General features: G+C 44.6%; 1 protein-coding gene and 1 long non-coding RNA gene across 5 annotated transcripts in view; one reads left to right on the forward strand and one right to left on the reverse strand.

Moving 5' to 3' along the window:
• The window catches only part of Myo5a (myosin VA), a 157,286-nt gene extending 152,871 nt beyond the window's left edge, over positions 1-4,415 (reverse strand). For all 4 annotated transcript variants that reach the window (XM_060384753.1, XM_060384752.1, XM_060384751.1 and 1 more), the window contains exon 1: positions 4,247-4,415. In XM_060384753.1, coding sequence (XP_060240736.1) covers positions 4,247-4,273 — 27 coding nt within the window. In that variant the 5' untranslated portion in view covers positions 4,274-4,415. The remainder of the gene's footprint in view (positions 1-4,246) is intronic.
• A 2,718-nt stretch (positions 4,416-7,133) lies between these two features.
• Positions 7,134-9,300, forward strand: LOC132654896 (uncharacterized). Its single transcript, XR_009592503.1, has 2 exons — positions 7,134-7,248; positions 7,877-9,300. It is a non-coding gene; the product is annotated as an uncharacterized LOC132654896 (long non-coding RNA).
• Positions 9,301-17,034: the final 7,734 nt, after the last annotated feature.

The following is a 17,034-nucleotide window of genomic DNA, read 5'->3' on the forward strand; positions in this document are numbered from 1 at the left end:
TTACAGAGCTAAGATTTCAACAACTGGCCAAGGAGCGGCAACTCTTGCTGAATTGGAACACCTCTCTCATCTCTGAGCCACTGAACAATACACAGAGCTTTCACAATTTAAGAGACAGTGACAAATTTCAAGAGCAAGTCATAATCACTTTGCTCTGCTCCAGCTATTGAGAGAATTATTCTAAGTAATTTTCCATTTGTGGTCTCCAGGAACAGCTTCCAGTTTCCAAGGTGGAGCTCCCAGCATGCCCTTATCTCAGTGCCTCTCTCCTCATCCTAGATATACTCCTTCCCAGTGACTTGTCTATCGGGTTTATTCCCTTCTTTAAACATCTTCTTTCCATACCTGCCTCAGCCTACCAGATGTTACAATTCTCTTCCTGGAACAGCTCTCTTTTTGTTCTCCCTGGCTCCCCATTCTCCCCTCTCCTATCTTCAACATGTGTTATTATGTGTTTACTAATTCTTTAATCACTTTCTTATAATTAGCTTTCTAGGGTCTTGTTACATAGCCCAAGCCATTCTTGACTTTATGGTTAATCCTTTTTGCCTTCCAAATGCAAGGGCCACAGGAGTTCATCACTACACCTGATCCCATGTCATTATTTTCCATCTATACCTCCTCCTTCTCCTGTTTAAGTGTTCATTCAGTCATTTATTTAACAAATAGGAGCTGAACAAAATAGCATCTCAGTGGTGACACACATACAAAATAACCATAGTGAGATAGAAATGCATCCAGGTCATTGAAACATAGGGGGAAAAAAGGAAGACAATTCTAGCAGTGATTCAGAATCTTAACAGCTGAGTGTCAAATGAAACTAGAATTGGTAAAGAAGAAAAATATAAGATCCAAGGGAAAGGATGCTAAGGTCCCTAACCTGCAGAACTAGAAGAGCAGTGTCATTAACAAGCATAGGGATATCAGAAAAAAAAAAAAAAAAAAAAAAAAAAAAAAAAAAAAAAAACAGGCATAAAGATAAAGGGAGCATGACTGAAGGATGTACTTGCCAAACTCCAGATCAGAATACATGATCAGATAATAGATTTCAACACCAAAACATTAGAATTTCCAGGAATGGTGGTTTGAGGAACAAGGCTATTGAATATCAAACCAAACTAAACCAGAACTCGCAGACACACTGAGACACATAGATACACACAGACACACACACACACACACACACACACACACACACCTGGATTACACAGCTTTAGTAGGTACATAAGAAAATGTGGAAAAGGCATATATGGTGGCAAATATGCAAAGTGCTGCCTAACAAAGCTGTTTTTCTCTGGGAAATTTTTAATGGCGTTGGAGTTTTAGTCTGATTTTTTTTTTCTTTCTTACAATACTTAGCATTTTCATCACAGGGGATTTTAATTAAACAGCTTTAGGTACCCTTGTCCATTCCATAGCATCCATGTGCTTTCAATAATATATATGGATGATTAATATGTAATTAATTAAATTGCCACAGACGATCCTTCCAGGTCTCACTGATAAACTTTGTTCCACAAACACTGAGCCTCTGAAGTTATTAAAAGCTTCAACAGATGAAGTTGCCAAGTAGACATCCACTGTCAAGGCAAGACTAGCAACTTTCTCCAGAGCTATAATAGCTGCCTGGTAGACCTAAAACACACACACACACACACAACCCAGGAAATATACTAAAACTACCAAACCAGATATTTTATATTGGTGAACTGTATGGTATAAAGTAACACAATAATGCTGTAATAAGAAATTTTTTTCAAACAGTTCCTTAGCAGCCCCTATCAAAAAAATCAACAAATATGCTTTAACCAAAGCGTCAGCCTCAAGAAACATTATATCCAGGCACTAAGCTATTGCTCTTAAATATTTAAACTTCTGGAAATTCTTATGAAATGGAAACTCTGCTAAATTGCTATGTCAAAACCATTATCCTTCTAACCTAAGAAAATAAATTGAACAATCCCATACCCTGCACTGTAATAGTAGCTGAACTGTATCATACATCAAAATCTGCTTTAAAGGTCAGATGACAGACAACTTTTAAAAGGGCACTTTTCAGATTTAATCACGTGCTGAATATCATAATTACGGCATGTCAGTAACATGCATTTCCTTGTAATCTATCAACAACTTCCTTCTCTATAATTCTCTGCAAGGGAAGGATATGTGGGTTTACCAGTGATATTTCTCCTAATAATCTCCTTCTTTCTCCTCGTACTTACTCAGTCCTCTAGAGTCATTCCAACCTTTGCCATAGCCAGGAACATTCCCTATGTCCTGCTAATACAACTGCCTGCCTGCTGTTCAGGTAACAGCAGGTTATTTATGCCCTTGGAGATTCAAAGTGGGCCAAGAATACAGGAAGCAGACCGTGAGCTCCATGAGGGAAAGGACTCTGACTCGTCCACTCTTAGAAACCACAAACACAAGGCACAGTATTTGGTCTAGAGGGTATTCAATAAACATTTGTGCCTGCCATTAAACTAAGGCCCATTCAGAGGATCAGCCCACAAATTACCATGGTACCAGGCTATTCTTAGGTATATGTGAATTTGGGGGAAAGCCCTGTAAGTCCCAACCTCAGTTTCAGTGACTAAATCAGCCTGTATCGAGGAAGACTTAAAAGAGGAATTCTATTACCCATAAAGCCATGACAGAAACTCAAAACTTTATAGCTTAAAAATGACAACACCTTTCCCATTTTCCCCTACAAACACTGTGGACAAAAGACAGATCTAGAAGTCCAACCACTCACCACCCAATTTCTGCTTATCAGCCTATAATTAGAAGGTCCATGATGGAGGGATGGCAGTGGCCTGGTAGGGGGCCAGACAGGGGACAAGCCAGAACAATGTAACTCAGCAGTGTTTAAAAACTGACAGCTCCTCACAGGAACATAACTAATACTTGTATCTACCTCATACATTAATTGTAATGATTAGATGAGTTAATATCTCCAAAACACTGAAAGCTCATTTTATGACTGGAAGAAATTAATCATATACTTCATATTTGTAAAAAAAAAAAAAAAAAAGAAAGAAAAGAAAAGAAAAAAAAAAGAAGAGAAAAAGTCATAGGTCACAGAAAGCTTTCACAACTAGTACTAAATTTGACCCTCACAACAGCCTGTGAGGAATGCAGAACAAGTATGACTAACTCTATTTACAGGTAAAACACCTGAACCAGAGAAGTTATGTAGCTTGCCTAAGGTCACACAGTTGTCGGCAAGGTCTAGCCCAGATGCAGGTATCTGGATAACCCATCTCGACTTCTTTCCTCGAGGTTGCAATTTGGGCTTTGGGGTTATTGGTGTCATGTGTGCAAGCAATGGTTTCAAAATGCTAAGAGTCCTGAGAGCTGGGGCTATCTATCTATAGCTCAGTGGTATAGGGTTTACCTAGTATGCTCGAGGTCCTACATTCAATCTCCAGTGCCAGTGAGGGAGACAAAGACTGAGGCCGGAAGAGATAGATTCTGGTAAATTTTTGAAAATGTAAACTTCAAAAGTTAAGGCAATTCTGCTCAGTGGAATTAGAGATAATCAATAACCAATAGCTGGCAAAACACCTACTGAAACCATAAGATACGATACCACGATTGCATCCACCACGCACTGCCCGACACAGATTTTCTCAACAGTCTCTCAAAAATACGCCATTCAGCGATTACCAGACCCTGAGAAGATGGGCGTCGGTTTAAGACTGAAAAGGCTGCCACTTCCCCTAAACGAAAGACCAAAAGGGAACGGCTCGCCGGGAAAGGAGGGTGAGGACATGGAGCTAACGAGGCTCTCGGGGACAGCGCGCAGGTTGCAAACTCCCAGCCACCGACGAGCCCGAGAACACGCTCGCCGTCGCCCGGCTGCATCTTCCCGGCAGCTGCATCTTCCCGTAGGCTCCGCAGCCCGGGGCAAAGGCAAGATGCCTGCAGCTAAAGGTGAAAGAGGACTGGCCGTCTCTGCAGAATCCGAAATAATCTCCCCGAGAGGCTGCCTGGAGCATACCACGACGTTATTTTAAGCACCGAGTCCCCGGAGAGAGGACCCGAGCTTTGCCCAAAAGCATCCCACCCGAAATGGGCCCGGGAGGCAGAGCAGGGATGTGCAGCCGGGACAGGGATGTGCAGCCGGGACAGGGAGGTGCAGCAGGAGCAGGGAGGTGCAGCCTAAGCACAACCCGCCCGTCCTCCACCCCCGGTCCCGGGCGCGCGACCCCTCCCCAGGGCGCGGCCCCGCGGCGCGCGTTACCTTGGTGTAGAGCTCGGACGCGGCCATGGCGGGCCCAGCGCCGACGCCCCCCGCCTGGGCGGAGGCCGCAGCTCGCGTGGCGGCCGCCCGCGCCGGTGAAGCAGCGGCGGGCGGGCGGGCGGGCTGGGAGCCGGGGAAGGGCCGGGCTGGGCAGGGCGGGCGGCGCCGGCGGGCGGGCGGGCGGGACCGCGCGGGGCGGGGCGGGGCGCGTCAGGCGCTAGCGGCGGGCGTGGAGCCTGACGGTCCTCGCCCCCGGGCTGGCGGCGGGAGCCCCGGGCGCGTGCCCGGAGGCTCGGGGCGGCAGCCTCCGCCGCCGCCTCAGTCTCCCCCGCCGCCTGCTGTCCGCACGGCGGCCCTCGCGGTCTCCTCGGCAAGCCGCGCGTCGTCGGCCTCTCCACCCCCTCGCTTCCTCGGTTCGCTCAGCCTCCGCTCCGCCTCCCCCGAGGTCCCCTCAGTGGCCTGGCCTCCGCAGCCTCCGTGTCGGCGGTCCGCGCTGCAGCCGCCGCCGCCGCCGTCGCCCTGTGCATTGTGGGAGCGGGAGGAGGCTGCGCTCCAGCGCGGCCACCGCGGTCGCTCCCGACTCCTCTCGGGCTCACGCTGCCTCCCATCGGCCGCGGGCACCGAGCATCCCCAGCCCACGCGCCTGACATCCCCAAACCTGCCACCACCACCAGAGTGCGCGGACGTGGGGCCGTGCGGGAGCGCGTCCCGCGCGAGGAGCTGCGACCCGGGAGCCTGGAGGCTGCTCATCCCGGTCCAGCTATTTCTAGAAAGAGGACCTGGGTAGGGGAGGGCTTGAGGAAGGCCTCTCTGTGACCTGCAGCCCCAGATCAGAGCCTTGCCCACTGCAGGGCCTGCACCACCCAGAATTTGAAGGATGCCCAAGGTCACCCTGAACTTGGGTCTGCAGCGGGGTCTGTTGGTGATGCAAGGACGAAGGGTGGGCTCTAACACACGGAAACTCCAACGAACCTGAAAACAAGGTGACCCTGGGGCACGGCCAACCTAGACCTCTGTGTTCGAGTAGGTGCGCTGACGTTTCAGAACGAGCCCCTTTCTATGATCTGCTGATCTCTTAGGCTTGAGGGTACTACTACCTGAAGCTGATCCTGACGTCACCTGATCCCGAAGTCACCTGAAAATGGCAGCCCACTGAAACTCAAGGGCTTGCAGTTTGGCTCGATCTGCTCGGTGCCCTTACACAGGCACAGGAATGTGCTCTTTTCATTCCAACCTTCCATGTTCTCTCCAGCCACTCTTTCACGCTCCTTTGAAATAATCCTTTTAAATTCCAGCCTCCTTATGTGCCCATCTTTCTTATTTCTTTCAATTGTAAGTGCCTGTCACGGGGAGTTGCTGTTCCGTTCGTTCGTTTTTGAGACAAGTATCTCTAAGTAGCGTAGGTTTGGCTTCGAACTCTCCATCCCCATATCTCTGCCTTGCGAGTGCTGAAATTTTAGAGCTATGGTTGTGAGACCAGTCCAGTCAAGTCAGAGCACAAAGCCTGGCGTCCTGGTTATGTCTGAACTTGAGTATGTGAAGGAAGACTATTCACCACTTTGATGTTTCTGGATTCCATCCTTTCTTTGTCCCGCTGTGACAAGACTCAAAATGCACTTTTGACCAGCAGAGCATTCAAAGCACTGAGTTGAGATTTCGGAGACTTAGCTCCTATCTCTTATACTTCCTTCATGCCTGTACAAGGTGCCTGTTTTCTTACTCTCCAGATAATAGCTACCTGTCAGGACTGTTGAGGAAATCTGAGTATGATGGAGGGAAACAAAAACACCCAAAACAAAACCCTGAGAGTTCTTATAAAAGCACAAGCAAAAAGAAAATTGTGATGATTCGTTCACAATTTTTAAGTACATGCGTTCAACTATCCAGATGTTTGAAGCCATAGTAAGAGAAGACCAGAGTCACGAGAACTTTTTTCTTTTGTTGGGGGTGGGGATAAAGTCTCTCTATGTAGCTGACAAAACAGTATCCTGACCTGCAGCATGCTTACCTCTCTCTTCTGAGTCCTGGGAGTGCTGGAATTGCAGGCGCCTGACACCGCATATACTTGAGAAATGGGTTTCTGAGCACTAACCTCTTGCTTCATTCAGGAAAAGAACAGACTTTAAACAAAACGCACACAACCGGCAATGGGTGGGGTGCATTCTCATGGATGGACTCTCCTGTCTTATGCATATATATTTATAGCCCAAAGCACTCTGTTATTAGTAATGTCAGAAAACCAGGAGAAGAGTCCAGACTCCAAAAGTAGGTACAAGGGATTGTATATTTTGTTGTAAACTGATAAAAATTTTGTTACTGCTTTATAAATAGGTTAAGAATGTTCCCTTGTAGGTTGTTTTCAAATGAAAACATTGTCCACACCTAAATGGGGGGGGGGGGGAAGTTTCTTCCAATCAGGTACTTGACTTTCTTTCTTACTCTTTAACTTAATTGAGTTGTGTCCTGACAAGCCAGTTAGAAATACTGCTAATATGAGACGCACTTAATAAACCAACAGAACAGCAGTGGCATAGCTCAGCCTCGCCTACTCTGAACCTGCTCAGAACACTTAAATTAGCCTATTGTTCAGCAGAGTCATTTCCCACAAAGCCCAGCTAGTGATAGTGGTGAATAACTCAGGTAATTTATTGCCCACTTGTCAAAAAGAAATGCTGGCAACACAGTACACTGTAATAGAGTATCAGTCACTTACCTTGGCGAGAGCAGACTGGGAGCCCCAGTGGCTTCCTGCCACTGCCCGGAACAGGAAACAGTATCCTGCTGTCACTAGGTCAAGAAACAAACAAACAAACAAACAAAAATCCAACGACAAAATTCAAAAACTCAGGGTGAGAGAGACTGCTCACTGGTTAATTCAATTCAATTCATGTGGGTTCAATTCCCAGCACTCACTGGGTGGCTAATAATTGTCTTTGACTCCAGTTCTAGGGAATCTGATGCCCTCTTCTGGCCTCATGGGTACCAGGCACACAGACATACATGTAGGTAAAATTTTTTAACTTTTTAAGTATAAAGATTGTTCCAGAAGTTCAGGACTGCTATAACACCAGCATTTGCTGAATATGTATGAGGCCCTGAATTCCATTCCATTACTACCAAAGAAAAGGGTTAGGAGAGAGGAGAAGAAAGAGTACATTTTCTATGGAATGCACACCACTTTTATAATACCATTGTAAAGTGAAAAAATTGTAAATTGAACCATTCCAAGTCAAAGACCATATGTGTGTGTGTGTGTGTGTGTGTGTGTGTGTGTGTGTGTACTTATGAATATTACTGTTATCTATGACTGTTCAGGGCTACAAAGTGCCAGACAATATTCTACACGCCAAGGATTCCTGTGAAAGTTCTCTGTAGACCCTCAGGGCTTTGCATTCTTGTTGGGGAGAGAAATAGAAAGTTAGAAGGTGTTGAGCATATGACTCCAACGGCTAGAGTAATATAAGTGCTACATAATATGCTGAAACAATGGAGCTGTATCATCGTGGTTCTGGCACCAGAAATCTCAGAGCACATGTGTCCTTCTGAGGACTATAAGAGACAGTGTGTCCCAGGCCTCTCTCCTGGCTTCTGGCATTTTGCTCACAAACTTTTATCTTTTTTTCTTTTTAGACCTGGAAGGCTGTGCTGGAACTCATTCCTGTATGCTAGCCTCCCAGTGCTGGGATTACAGGAGCACTTCGACTAGCTTTTGTATATCTGGACATTGATAAAAGACCCCATCTTCCTCTCAGTCTTCATGTGGCATTCATTCTCCCACCATGCAAGCACATCTCTAAAGATACGAACACTGTCAGATTGAACTGACTCCTACTTTATGACTTCAGCTTAATTTTATGGCCTGCAAAAGATGATGTCTTCAAATAATATTATGTTTGTGTAGGTATGGGTGTGAGGTAGGACTTCCGTACCTTCTGAATGGACATAACTCAACCCATATCAGTATACAGCAAAGAAAAACTAAGCAGAGAAGGTAAGAGAAGAGAGAGTATGGGAGGCAGACCAGAAACTTAAAATAGAGCACTCACTGCAGTATTCAAAACATTTTTAAATGAGGGTTCACTGCATCTCAGTATTTAATATAATAAAAAACACAAAATGAATTCTCACTGGCCTGTGGAAAACTCACTGTAAGAGTTGTCTACAGGGATGAGGAAGGGACAGTCTGCAACACTGTCTTATAAAGTAACAATTCTAGTTCTTTAGAACTAGCCTGATCCTAGAGGCAGAAATAAGGTGCTAGTTACTAGTTTGGACATTAGTGTTCACACCTATTCTAATTTTTAATATTTGTGAAAACTGGGCACTGGGCATAGGTAAGCTTTGGCCGAGTGAAGAAGTCTTCATCATCCGGCTCTGATAGCTGGGAGGTCTTTTCTGATCGAAGGACAGAGGAATAAAACACTGATGCAGGAAAATATATATTATGTAATATATGTATTATAATCTTACCTCTCGGGAGGCAGAAATAGGAGGATCACTGCAAGTTCAAGGCCAGACAAGGCTGCATATTTTGACCCTGCCTGAAAAAGTAGAATAGTTAAGCTGTAAGTTTTGCTTTGATTTGTTTTTGGAGCATTTCCTTTTGAGCACAGTTTCCAGGCTCATCTTGTATTATCTCCTCCTCCATTTCTCCAAGATGTCTGACTTTCTTTCACTCAAAAGTGTGCGCCTTGTTGCTGCTGTGGTATTTAGCATCTAGACTCTTAGCTACAGCAAAAGGAAATAAGTGTGTATACTAATTGATGCATCTATGTTAAGCCAATCGTAAGTTCACACTGTGTGAAGCTCTCAATTTATTACTACAGGAATGATCCTATCAAATTTGCCTTCCTTCTTATAACCCCCACTCTCCCACTCACATAGTGAGAAGCCCATACTTCTGTATTTATAGGCAACCTCCCTTTGTAGCCCAGACTGTCTTCAAATTCATAGCAATCTTCCTGTAGCTTGCCTCCTGTTAGGATTATAGGAATTCACTACCATGCCCAACTTGTAATCCTTTATATTTTTTAAAATTAAATTGATTGACTGATTGATTGATTGATTGATTTCTGGGTATATGTGGACATAAGAGAATAGCTTGTGGGAATTGAGTCTCTCCTCCCACCATGTGGGTTCTTGGGATGGAATTCAGGTTATCAGGCTTGGCAGCAAGGATTTTTACCTTCTGAGCCATCTCAACAGCCCCTATCACGGCTCTCCCCTACTTTCTCTATCTCTCTCTCTGGAAAACTGTTACATATAATATTATTAAGAGGTTCAAATAACATAAGTGAAAAAGTATGCTGGAGAGCCAAGCATGGCAGTACCTGCTTATAATTTGAGTACATGATGGCAATAAAGGATCAGGAGTCCAAGGCTAGCCTGAGCTGCATGAACACCTGGAGAGAGAGAGAGAGAGGAAGAGGGGGAGAGAGAGAGAGAGAGAACAAAAAGTAAGGAGATGGGATGTAGTTCAGTTGGTAGAGCGCATACCTAGCTTTCTTGAAGCCCTGTATATAAACTGGCTATGGTGATGCGGTTTGACTGTATTATAATAACTGAAATTATATTGACTGTGGTTGGTTGGAGGGAAGAGCTCTTGTAGTCTAGACCGGCCTCAAACTCACTGTGTATAGGAAGACGGTCTTAAACGCCTGCTCCTCTTGCCTCCACCTCCCCAGTGCTGAGACTGCAGAGGTCTGCCTCCATCACTACTTCAGCTCACTATTGTCACCTGATGAACAGCTTTGCTGTGCTGTGCTGTGCAAATACTCCTGCCCAAGGCTCCGGAGCTGCTTAGAACTTCTGTTTGCCCACATGCATGGAAGCAGGGTTGGGCACATTTTGGGACAAGCAGCAGTCACATTGAAGTCAGGCTCCCGGCTTTGGTTTGACAGGGGCTATAGCAGCAGAGGTACAGCAGCCAGGCAAGCAGCTGCTGAAGAATGCTTATGGGGCTGGTCCTAGGCTGACCTTAAGCCTGGGTCTCAGGTCTTATAGTTTTGTAAGTAAGCTGATTTACAGCTGTTGATGAACCCTTTTCACTGCTAAAATTACTCAGAATTGCGTACTTGTGATTAAGAACTGTGACCATTTAGAGGGATACGGCAAGACTGAATGGAAGCGGGTACAGTTTCTTTCAGAAAATACCTAGAGGTATTTACCTCACTATGGCCAGGCATCGGGCCAACTGCTGGAACAAACTAATAAGCCTTCTCACTGTGAGGCCAGCTGAGGGAAGTTTCTTCAGTGTGTTGTGATTAAGTGTAAAACAGTGTTACATGGAAACTGATTGTGTCTCAGGATGAAAGAATGATCACAACATGGGGGAGGGGAACACAGTTCCTTACAGATGAGTTAGTGCTACAGTAAGTGTGAGAACAGGAAACTAGGGCTAGAGAGATGGCTCGGCTGTTAAAGGCCAGGCTCACAACCATAAATAAAAGAACAGGAAACTAGGTAAGAAAACTAGGCTAGGGAAAGATATTTACTATACATAGAACTCGAATGTTTTTAAGATTCATTTGTGTGTGTGTATGCGTGTGTGTGTACTGTGTGTGAGGATGGCTCAGTCATAAAGCATCTGCTCACAAGCATGAGGACCTGAGTTTGGATCTGGAGCACACATGAAAAACCAGGTCTGGTCGCGTGTGTTTGTTGCTCTTGTGCTGGGTTGGGGAGGAATCGGCAGCGATACACAGATCCTGGGAGCTCACTGGCCACCTGGTCTAGCCAGCTGATAAACTCCAGATGTGGGTGCTGGTGTCTGAGGAAGCCAGGAAGAGCCAGAAGAAGGTGTCAGTCCCCCTAGATTGGAGTTACAAGCAGTTGTAAGCCTCCCAACATGGGTTCTGGGAACCAAACTTGGACTTTCTGGAAGAGCAGCAAGGGCTATTAACTGCTGAGCTGTGTCTCCAGCCCCTCAATGTTTTTGTTTTAATAATAATAATAATAAATGCTGAAAAAGCCCAGGCAATGGCTGGCATCCATGGAATCTAGAAACTGGTGCATTCCACCTAGGGTAGCATCCAACTCTGAGATGACAGCTGGACAACAGGATAAGGAAGAAGCAAATTTGGAAGCAAGGGAGAAACCTCCAGGGGTGAGTTTTCTGGAACAAAAAGATTTTATTTTATTTTAATATGCACGAAACTAAAATAATTCTAGCTATGATCTAGACCAAAAATACAAAGAAAGAAAAACACTGAAAAATGCACAGGAAAAAAAAAAGGCTCACAAGATCTGGGCCATCGTAGCACATGTCTTTAATCCCAGCACTTGGGAGGCAGAGGCAGGTAGATCTCTGTGTGTTTGATACCACCCTGGTCTACAGGAGAGAGTCCCAGGACACCAGGGTTACAGAGAAACACTGTCCAGAAAAAAAAAAAAAAAAAAAAAAAAAAAAAAACCTAAGTTAAATAAAATAAAAATACAAAGGCTCAAAAGCAAATGCTGTCTGTGATCTGCAGTGAACCATATCAAACTACAGAGTTGGAAAAACTGCTAGTGATTAGAGAATATAATGCAAGCTTTGCTACCTGTGATAATGGAACTATAAAAACAGATAACAAAAACTGAGAAAGAGAAGAGAGTCAGAGGGGAAAATAAAGATTTGTTTGTGAATTGGGTATGTGGCTTGTACAATCAACAAAGAAGCTAAGGCAGCGGGGATGGCTGGAAGTTTGAAACCAGCCTGAGCTACATAATAAATTCTAGGTCAGCCTGAAATATAACAAAACCCTGTTCCATAAAAAAGTAAACAGGGCTACAGTTCAGTAGATAAGTGTTTTTGTAGCATGCACGAAGTCTTGAGTATGATCCACAGCACCACATTCCCAGGTGTGGTAAAACACCTGGGAGAAGGCAGGAAGGATCTGAATTCTGTTCAGAATGAGGTTAGGAGGATGGCTCAGTCATAAAGCATCTGCTCACAAGCATGAGGACCTGAGTTTGGATCTGGAGCACACATGAAAAACCAGGTCTGGTCGCGTGTGTTTGTTGCTCTTGTGCTGGGTTGGGGAGGAATCGGCAGCGATACACAGATCCTGGGAGCTCACTGGCCACCTGGTCTAGCCAGCTGATAAACTCCAGATTCAGAGAGAGACTCGTCCTCAAAAAATAGGTGACACTCATGTTGACTTTTGGCCTCCGTATGCACATATACACACACAGGCACACAAATACACTTCATGGTCATCTTAGGCTACATAGCAAGTTCAAGGTAAACCTCAGCATACATGGGATACATAAAACTGTCTCAAAAAATGTTAACTTTGCTATATACACAGGAAAGAGTCAAGAAATACTATCCACAGTAAGTGAAATTGATTATTCAGAAAAAAGGTGAAATTCCATCACTGAGCATAGCAAGGAAGATTATAAAAGAATCAAAGGCAGTGAGAATCCAGACATGGCTGTGCACAACTGCAGTCTCAGACCTTATTTGGTCTGCTTGTATAATTTATTACTATTAGTGTTGGGGTGTGTGTGCGCTGTGGTCTGCATGCAGGGGGTGGGACTTTCATGGAGTCATGTCTTGCTCTCTACTTTTACTGGAGATCAAACTTGGGTTGGCAAGCCTGAAGGGTGAGCACCTGAAGGGCGAGCACCTTTACTTACTGAGCTCTCCTGCCGCTTCTGGAGTTTTAAAAATTCAATTAATTAACTAATTTTGAGGAAAGGTCTCACTGTGTAGGCATGGCTTACTTCAACTTGGGGGCCACCACTTGCCTTTGCCTCTTGAGGGCTGGGATTCCACAGCTGGCAATCTCAGAGCTTAGAAAGCTGAGACAGGGAGATCTCAGATTCAGAGCTGAGTGAGTGGGTTGCTTGAGTAAGATCCAGTCAGAGGAGGAGAAAGAGGTCAAGGAAAAATGAGGAGGAGAAGAAAGAGAAAGGAGAATTGGACTAATAGCCAAATGTTACTTCTATCATTCTTCCCACATCATTTTTCTCTTTTATCAACTTACAATTGTGCTCCCTGATAGACGGCATTTGTTTCACTGGGAACTTTCTCTCTCCACCCCCAACTTTTAAAATTAAATCCAAATTTAAACAATTACCTTAAAGAAACGGCTTTAAAACCTGGACTCTTTCTGGATCATTGTTAATGAACAAACATACGTATACATTTCAAGACCTGGCTGAGCCATGAGCACACTTCTCAGGGATTAGCATAGTATCCCTTTCTGAACACAACTGTCATTAGGAGGCCCTCTCAGTGTTCCCCTCCCCATCCCACCTCTAGTGACTCACCTGCTGACGAGCGTGATCTCCACCTCAGTTCTTGCCTCTCCTGAATGTTTGCTTTCTTCACTTTTTAAAAAAATGGGTGAGAGTGTAAATTCTAATGGGATTAACACGTACCTATTTCCAAGCAGATAGTTTCTGACCAAGGAGGCAACACTCTAATAGTCCCTACCACTACCCGGCAGGTCAAATCAAAAGGGTATCTCTTTTTCACTTTTTGTTTTGTCCATGACTGACAGTTTAAATCTAGAGATCACGAATTAAGAGGGCTGGTCCCCAGCTTGCTTGGCTATTGGAGATGCTGAAAACTGAAGCCTTTGTAGGAAATTTTATATCATCAGAGGCATGCCATAAAGAAGACTGTGGGTCCCAAGACCTCACCCCACTGTGCAGGGAACGGCTTTTGCTTTGCCACAAGATCCTTGTCATGATGTGCTGCTTCCCCACAGACCTCAAAGCCATGGGGCGAATGACGATGACCTGAAACCTCCAAACTTATGAGCCCAAATGAACCTTTCATCTCTATAAGCTGATTATCTCAGGCATAGGAACAGGGAAACCCCTAACACAATGACTATCTTCAAGACTTTCCAAACATTTAGCTACAAAAAAACAAATAATCCAAACTGGAATCTTATAAGTCAGAGTCTCTCAAAAGGATTGCTCCCCTCGTTGTTAATTTATCTTAAATTACCTGTTACTCTTCTTATAGCCCTTTACCTCCTTCTCTATGGAAATGGTGCTCTCCAAATGACAACTGACACAAACTCCCAAATCAATAAGCCTTTCCACAGGCCCTGCCCTTTGCACTGTGCACTACGCTTCACAAGGCTGTCTTCACATGAAAACCTGCCCCTCCTTTTGCTGTGGACACTTGTAGAATGGGAATGAAGCACACCGTGGTTCAACAGCAATTTCCCAACAAAGCAGCCTTACATGTACCAACACGTGGAACAACCGGGAAAAGCAGCTCTTCAAAGCTCACCTGGAGTTTTCCGTTTCTTTTTAGAATCGTGGGACTTGAATTCAGGGCCTCAAAGGTGCTAGCGCTTTACGGCTAAGCCACATGCCTTCAACCCTCCAGCTTACATATGAACACACTACAGAACAAATAATAACACTATTACACACGCTCCTCTGAAGTGAGCATGGCTGGCAACTCATGCAGTAGAATGCAGTGCATTCAAGTCAATCAGTAGTGGTCTTTGTTCGTTTTTGATTGTGTAGACAGGGTTTCTCTGTGAGTAGTTTCGGCTGTCCTGAAACTCACTCTGTAGACCAGGCTGGCCTCTATCTCAAAGAGATCCCTTTGCCTCTGCCTCCCAAGCGGTGGGAGTAAAGGCGGGTGCCACCACCCGGCAGTAGTAGTCTTATAATCCATAGCACTGGTGAATTTTTAAAAAATTGTCTTTTAGCAAGAAGTCATGGTAATACTGTTTCTCATAATATTGTTATCAAGGTGGCTGAGGAAAATATGACAGGTTAGTGGTGTACAATTAACTATCTGGATGCTCTATAATGGTCATTAGTGCAGCAGGTCAGTAACTGATAATCTACACGCAGAGTGGTTAGAGATCCCAGCATTCATAGACACTATGCAAGAGCATGAGCTCACCATGCCTTACGCAGCCCAACTGAGTAACCTATTGAGATGATGGGGCAGTGAGTAGTTTTGATCAGATACAGAATACCTGCAAGGTTGTAACCAAAAACTAGATCATGTGCCCCTGTCATGGGAGACTGCGTAGCGCAATTTCAGGGAAGCCTGAGGTCTATGAGAACAGAATTATTTGGCATGCCCTCACAGAGAAAGGGCCTAAATCCACAATCAGGTATCTCACTACATTTTTCTGTAATCTGGACCCCCCCACTTACATTTTCATCCCGATACTCTATCACTATTCTTATTCAAATGTGGGGGGGAGGGGTGGTCTGAGACAGGGTCTCATCCCTTCACTGGCCTGGAACTTGCTATGTAGACCAGGCTGGCTTTGAACTCAAAGATCCACTCATCTTTGCTCTCTAAGTGCTGGGATTAACAGCACACTCAGCCGTCACTCCTCTATTTGATTATGTACAGGCCAGCCTTATAAGCTAGGGACACAGTAATAAAATAAACTACCTTTTGAGGAAGTTAGAAGTTAAACTAACACAACGAAGAAAAACAGGTAAGTTCTGAACCAGTGTCTAATGAAGTGGGTCTGAAATTAGCTGTGGGTTTTAAAAGCGTTATTAGTGCTTAATTTTATCAACTTGACACAATCTAGCATTACCTAGGAAGGGAGTCTTAAAGATGTGTTCAGAATAGGTTGGCACACCTGTGGGCACATCGGTGAGGATTAGCTTAGTTATATTGAGGTGGGAGCACCCACCCACTGTGAGTGGCACCATTCCCTCGGCAGGGTGCTAATCCCGATCTAAGGGAAGAAATTAAGTTAAGCACAAGGTGCATGCAATGATTTGTTCCTTCCTGCTTCTGAACTGGCTCAAGCTCTTGCTACTCACTTCACAATGATGGCGTGTAACCTGGAACTGTGAGCTAGAATAAATGCTTTCTTCTTTAAATTGATTTTTGTCAAGGCATTTTATCATTACAGCAATAGGAAACAAAACTAAGGCAATCAGTTCCTTGTGTGACAAAATACTCGAGCGAACAATTAAGAGTTACATTTGCTTTGGTTCATAGTTTCAGTTGTCGGGGTTTTTGTTTGGGGCAGTAATGGGAATTAAACCAGGGCCTGTGCCTGCTGGTCAAGAGCTATACCATTCAGCTACATTCCCACCACTTTTTTTTTTTTCTTGAGGGTGAAAGACTACACATTGACAAATGTTTACTGATTGTTGTTCAGAATTAGGTTTAGCAAACTAGTAGCTGTAGATTCTCTAATTAACCACCACAATTTCACTAGCACTTTATAATTAGCTAGATTTCTAGTACCAGGCACTGTATCCCTCGTTCAGTGTCATAAGACCAATTTAGAGAGCTGTTGGTTACCAAGGTTTATGTGCCACTATTGCACCCAAAGGGTCCCAGCCCTTCTTATTTTCATCCTGAGCACGGTGAAGCACATGGTGGTGGAAAGCAATGTTTATGGCCCGGACCCATCTGTACCATTTCACCCCAAATCTAGGTTTTATGATACTCACATTTTAGAAATCACTGTGTTGCCAAGTATAGAGGCATTCAGCTACTCAGAATCCTCAAGTATATTACTTGAGCCCAAGGCTGAAGAAAAGGCTGGGCAACACAAGACCCCTAAGAAAACGACCAACACTTCCATATTAATGGATGTGGAAGGGGGTCAGGGTAGAATGACAGAGAGCAGAAATAGTTGTCAGCTAAGCAGTGATGTCAAGCATTCTGGGTCGTGCCTATAATCCCAACATTTTGAAGCTGGGCAAGAGGGTTGCCATATATCTGAATGTAGCTGGCCTACAGAGTAATTCTGAAACCAGCCTGGGCTAGAGACCTGCCTCAAAACAGAAAATGCATTAGTGGCTTTGGATATGACACAACAAATAAGGGGAAGAAATGA

The sequence above is a fragment of the Meriones unguiculatus genome, chromosome 6, assembly GCF_030254825.1.
Source record: "Meriones unguiculatus strain TT.TT164.6M chromosome 6, Bangor_MerUng_6.1, whole genome shotgun sequence".
Classification (NCBI taxonomy): domain Eukaryota; kingdom Metazoa; phylum Chordata; class Mammalia; order Rodentia; family Muridae; genus Meriones; species Meriones unguiculatus.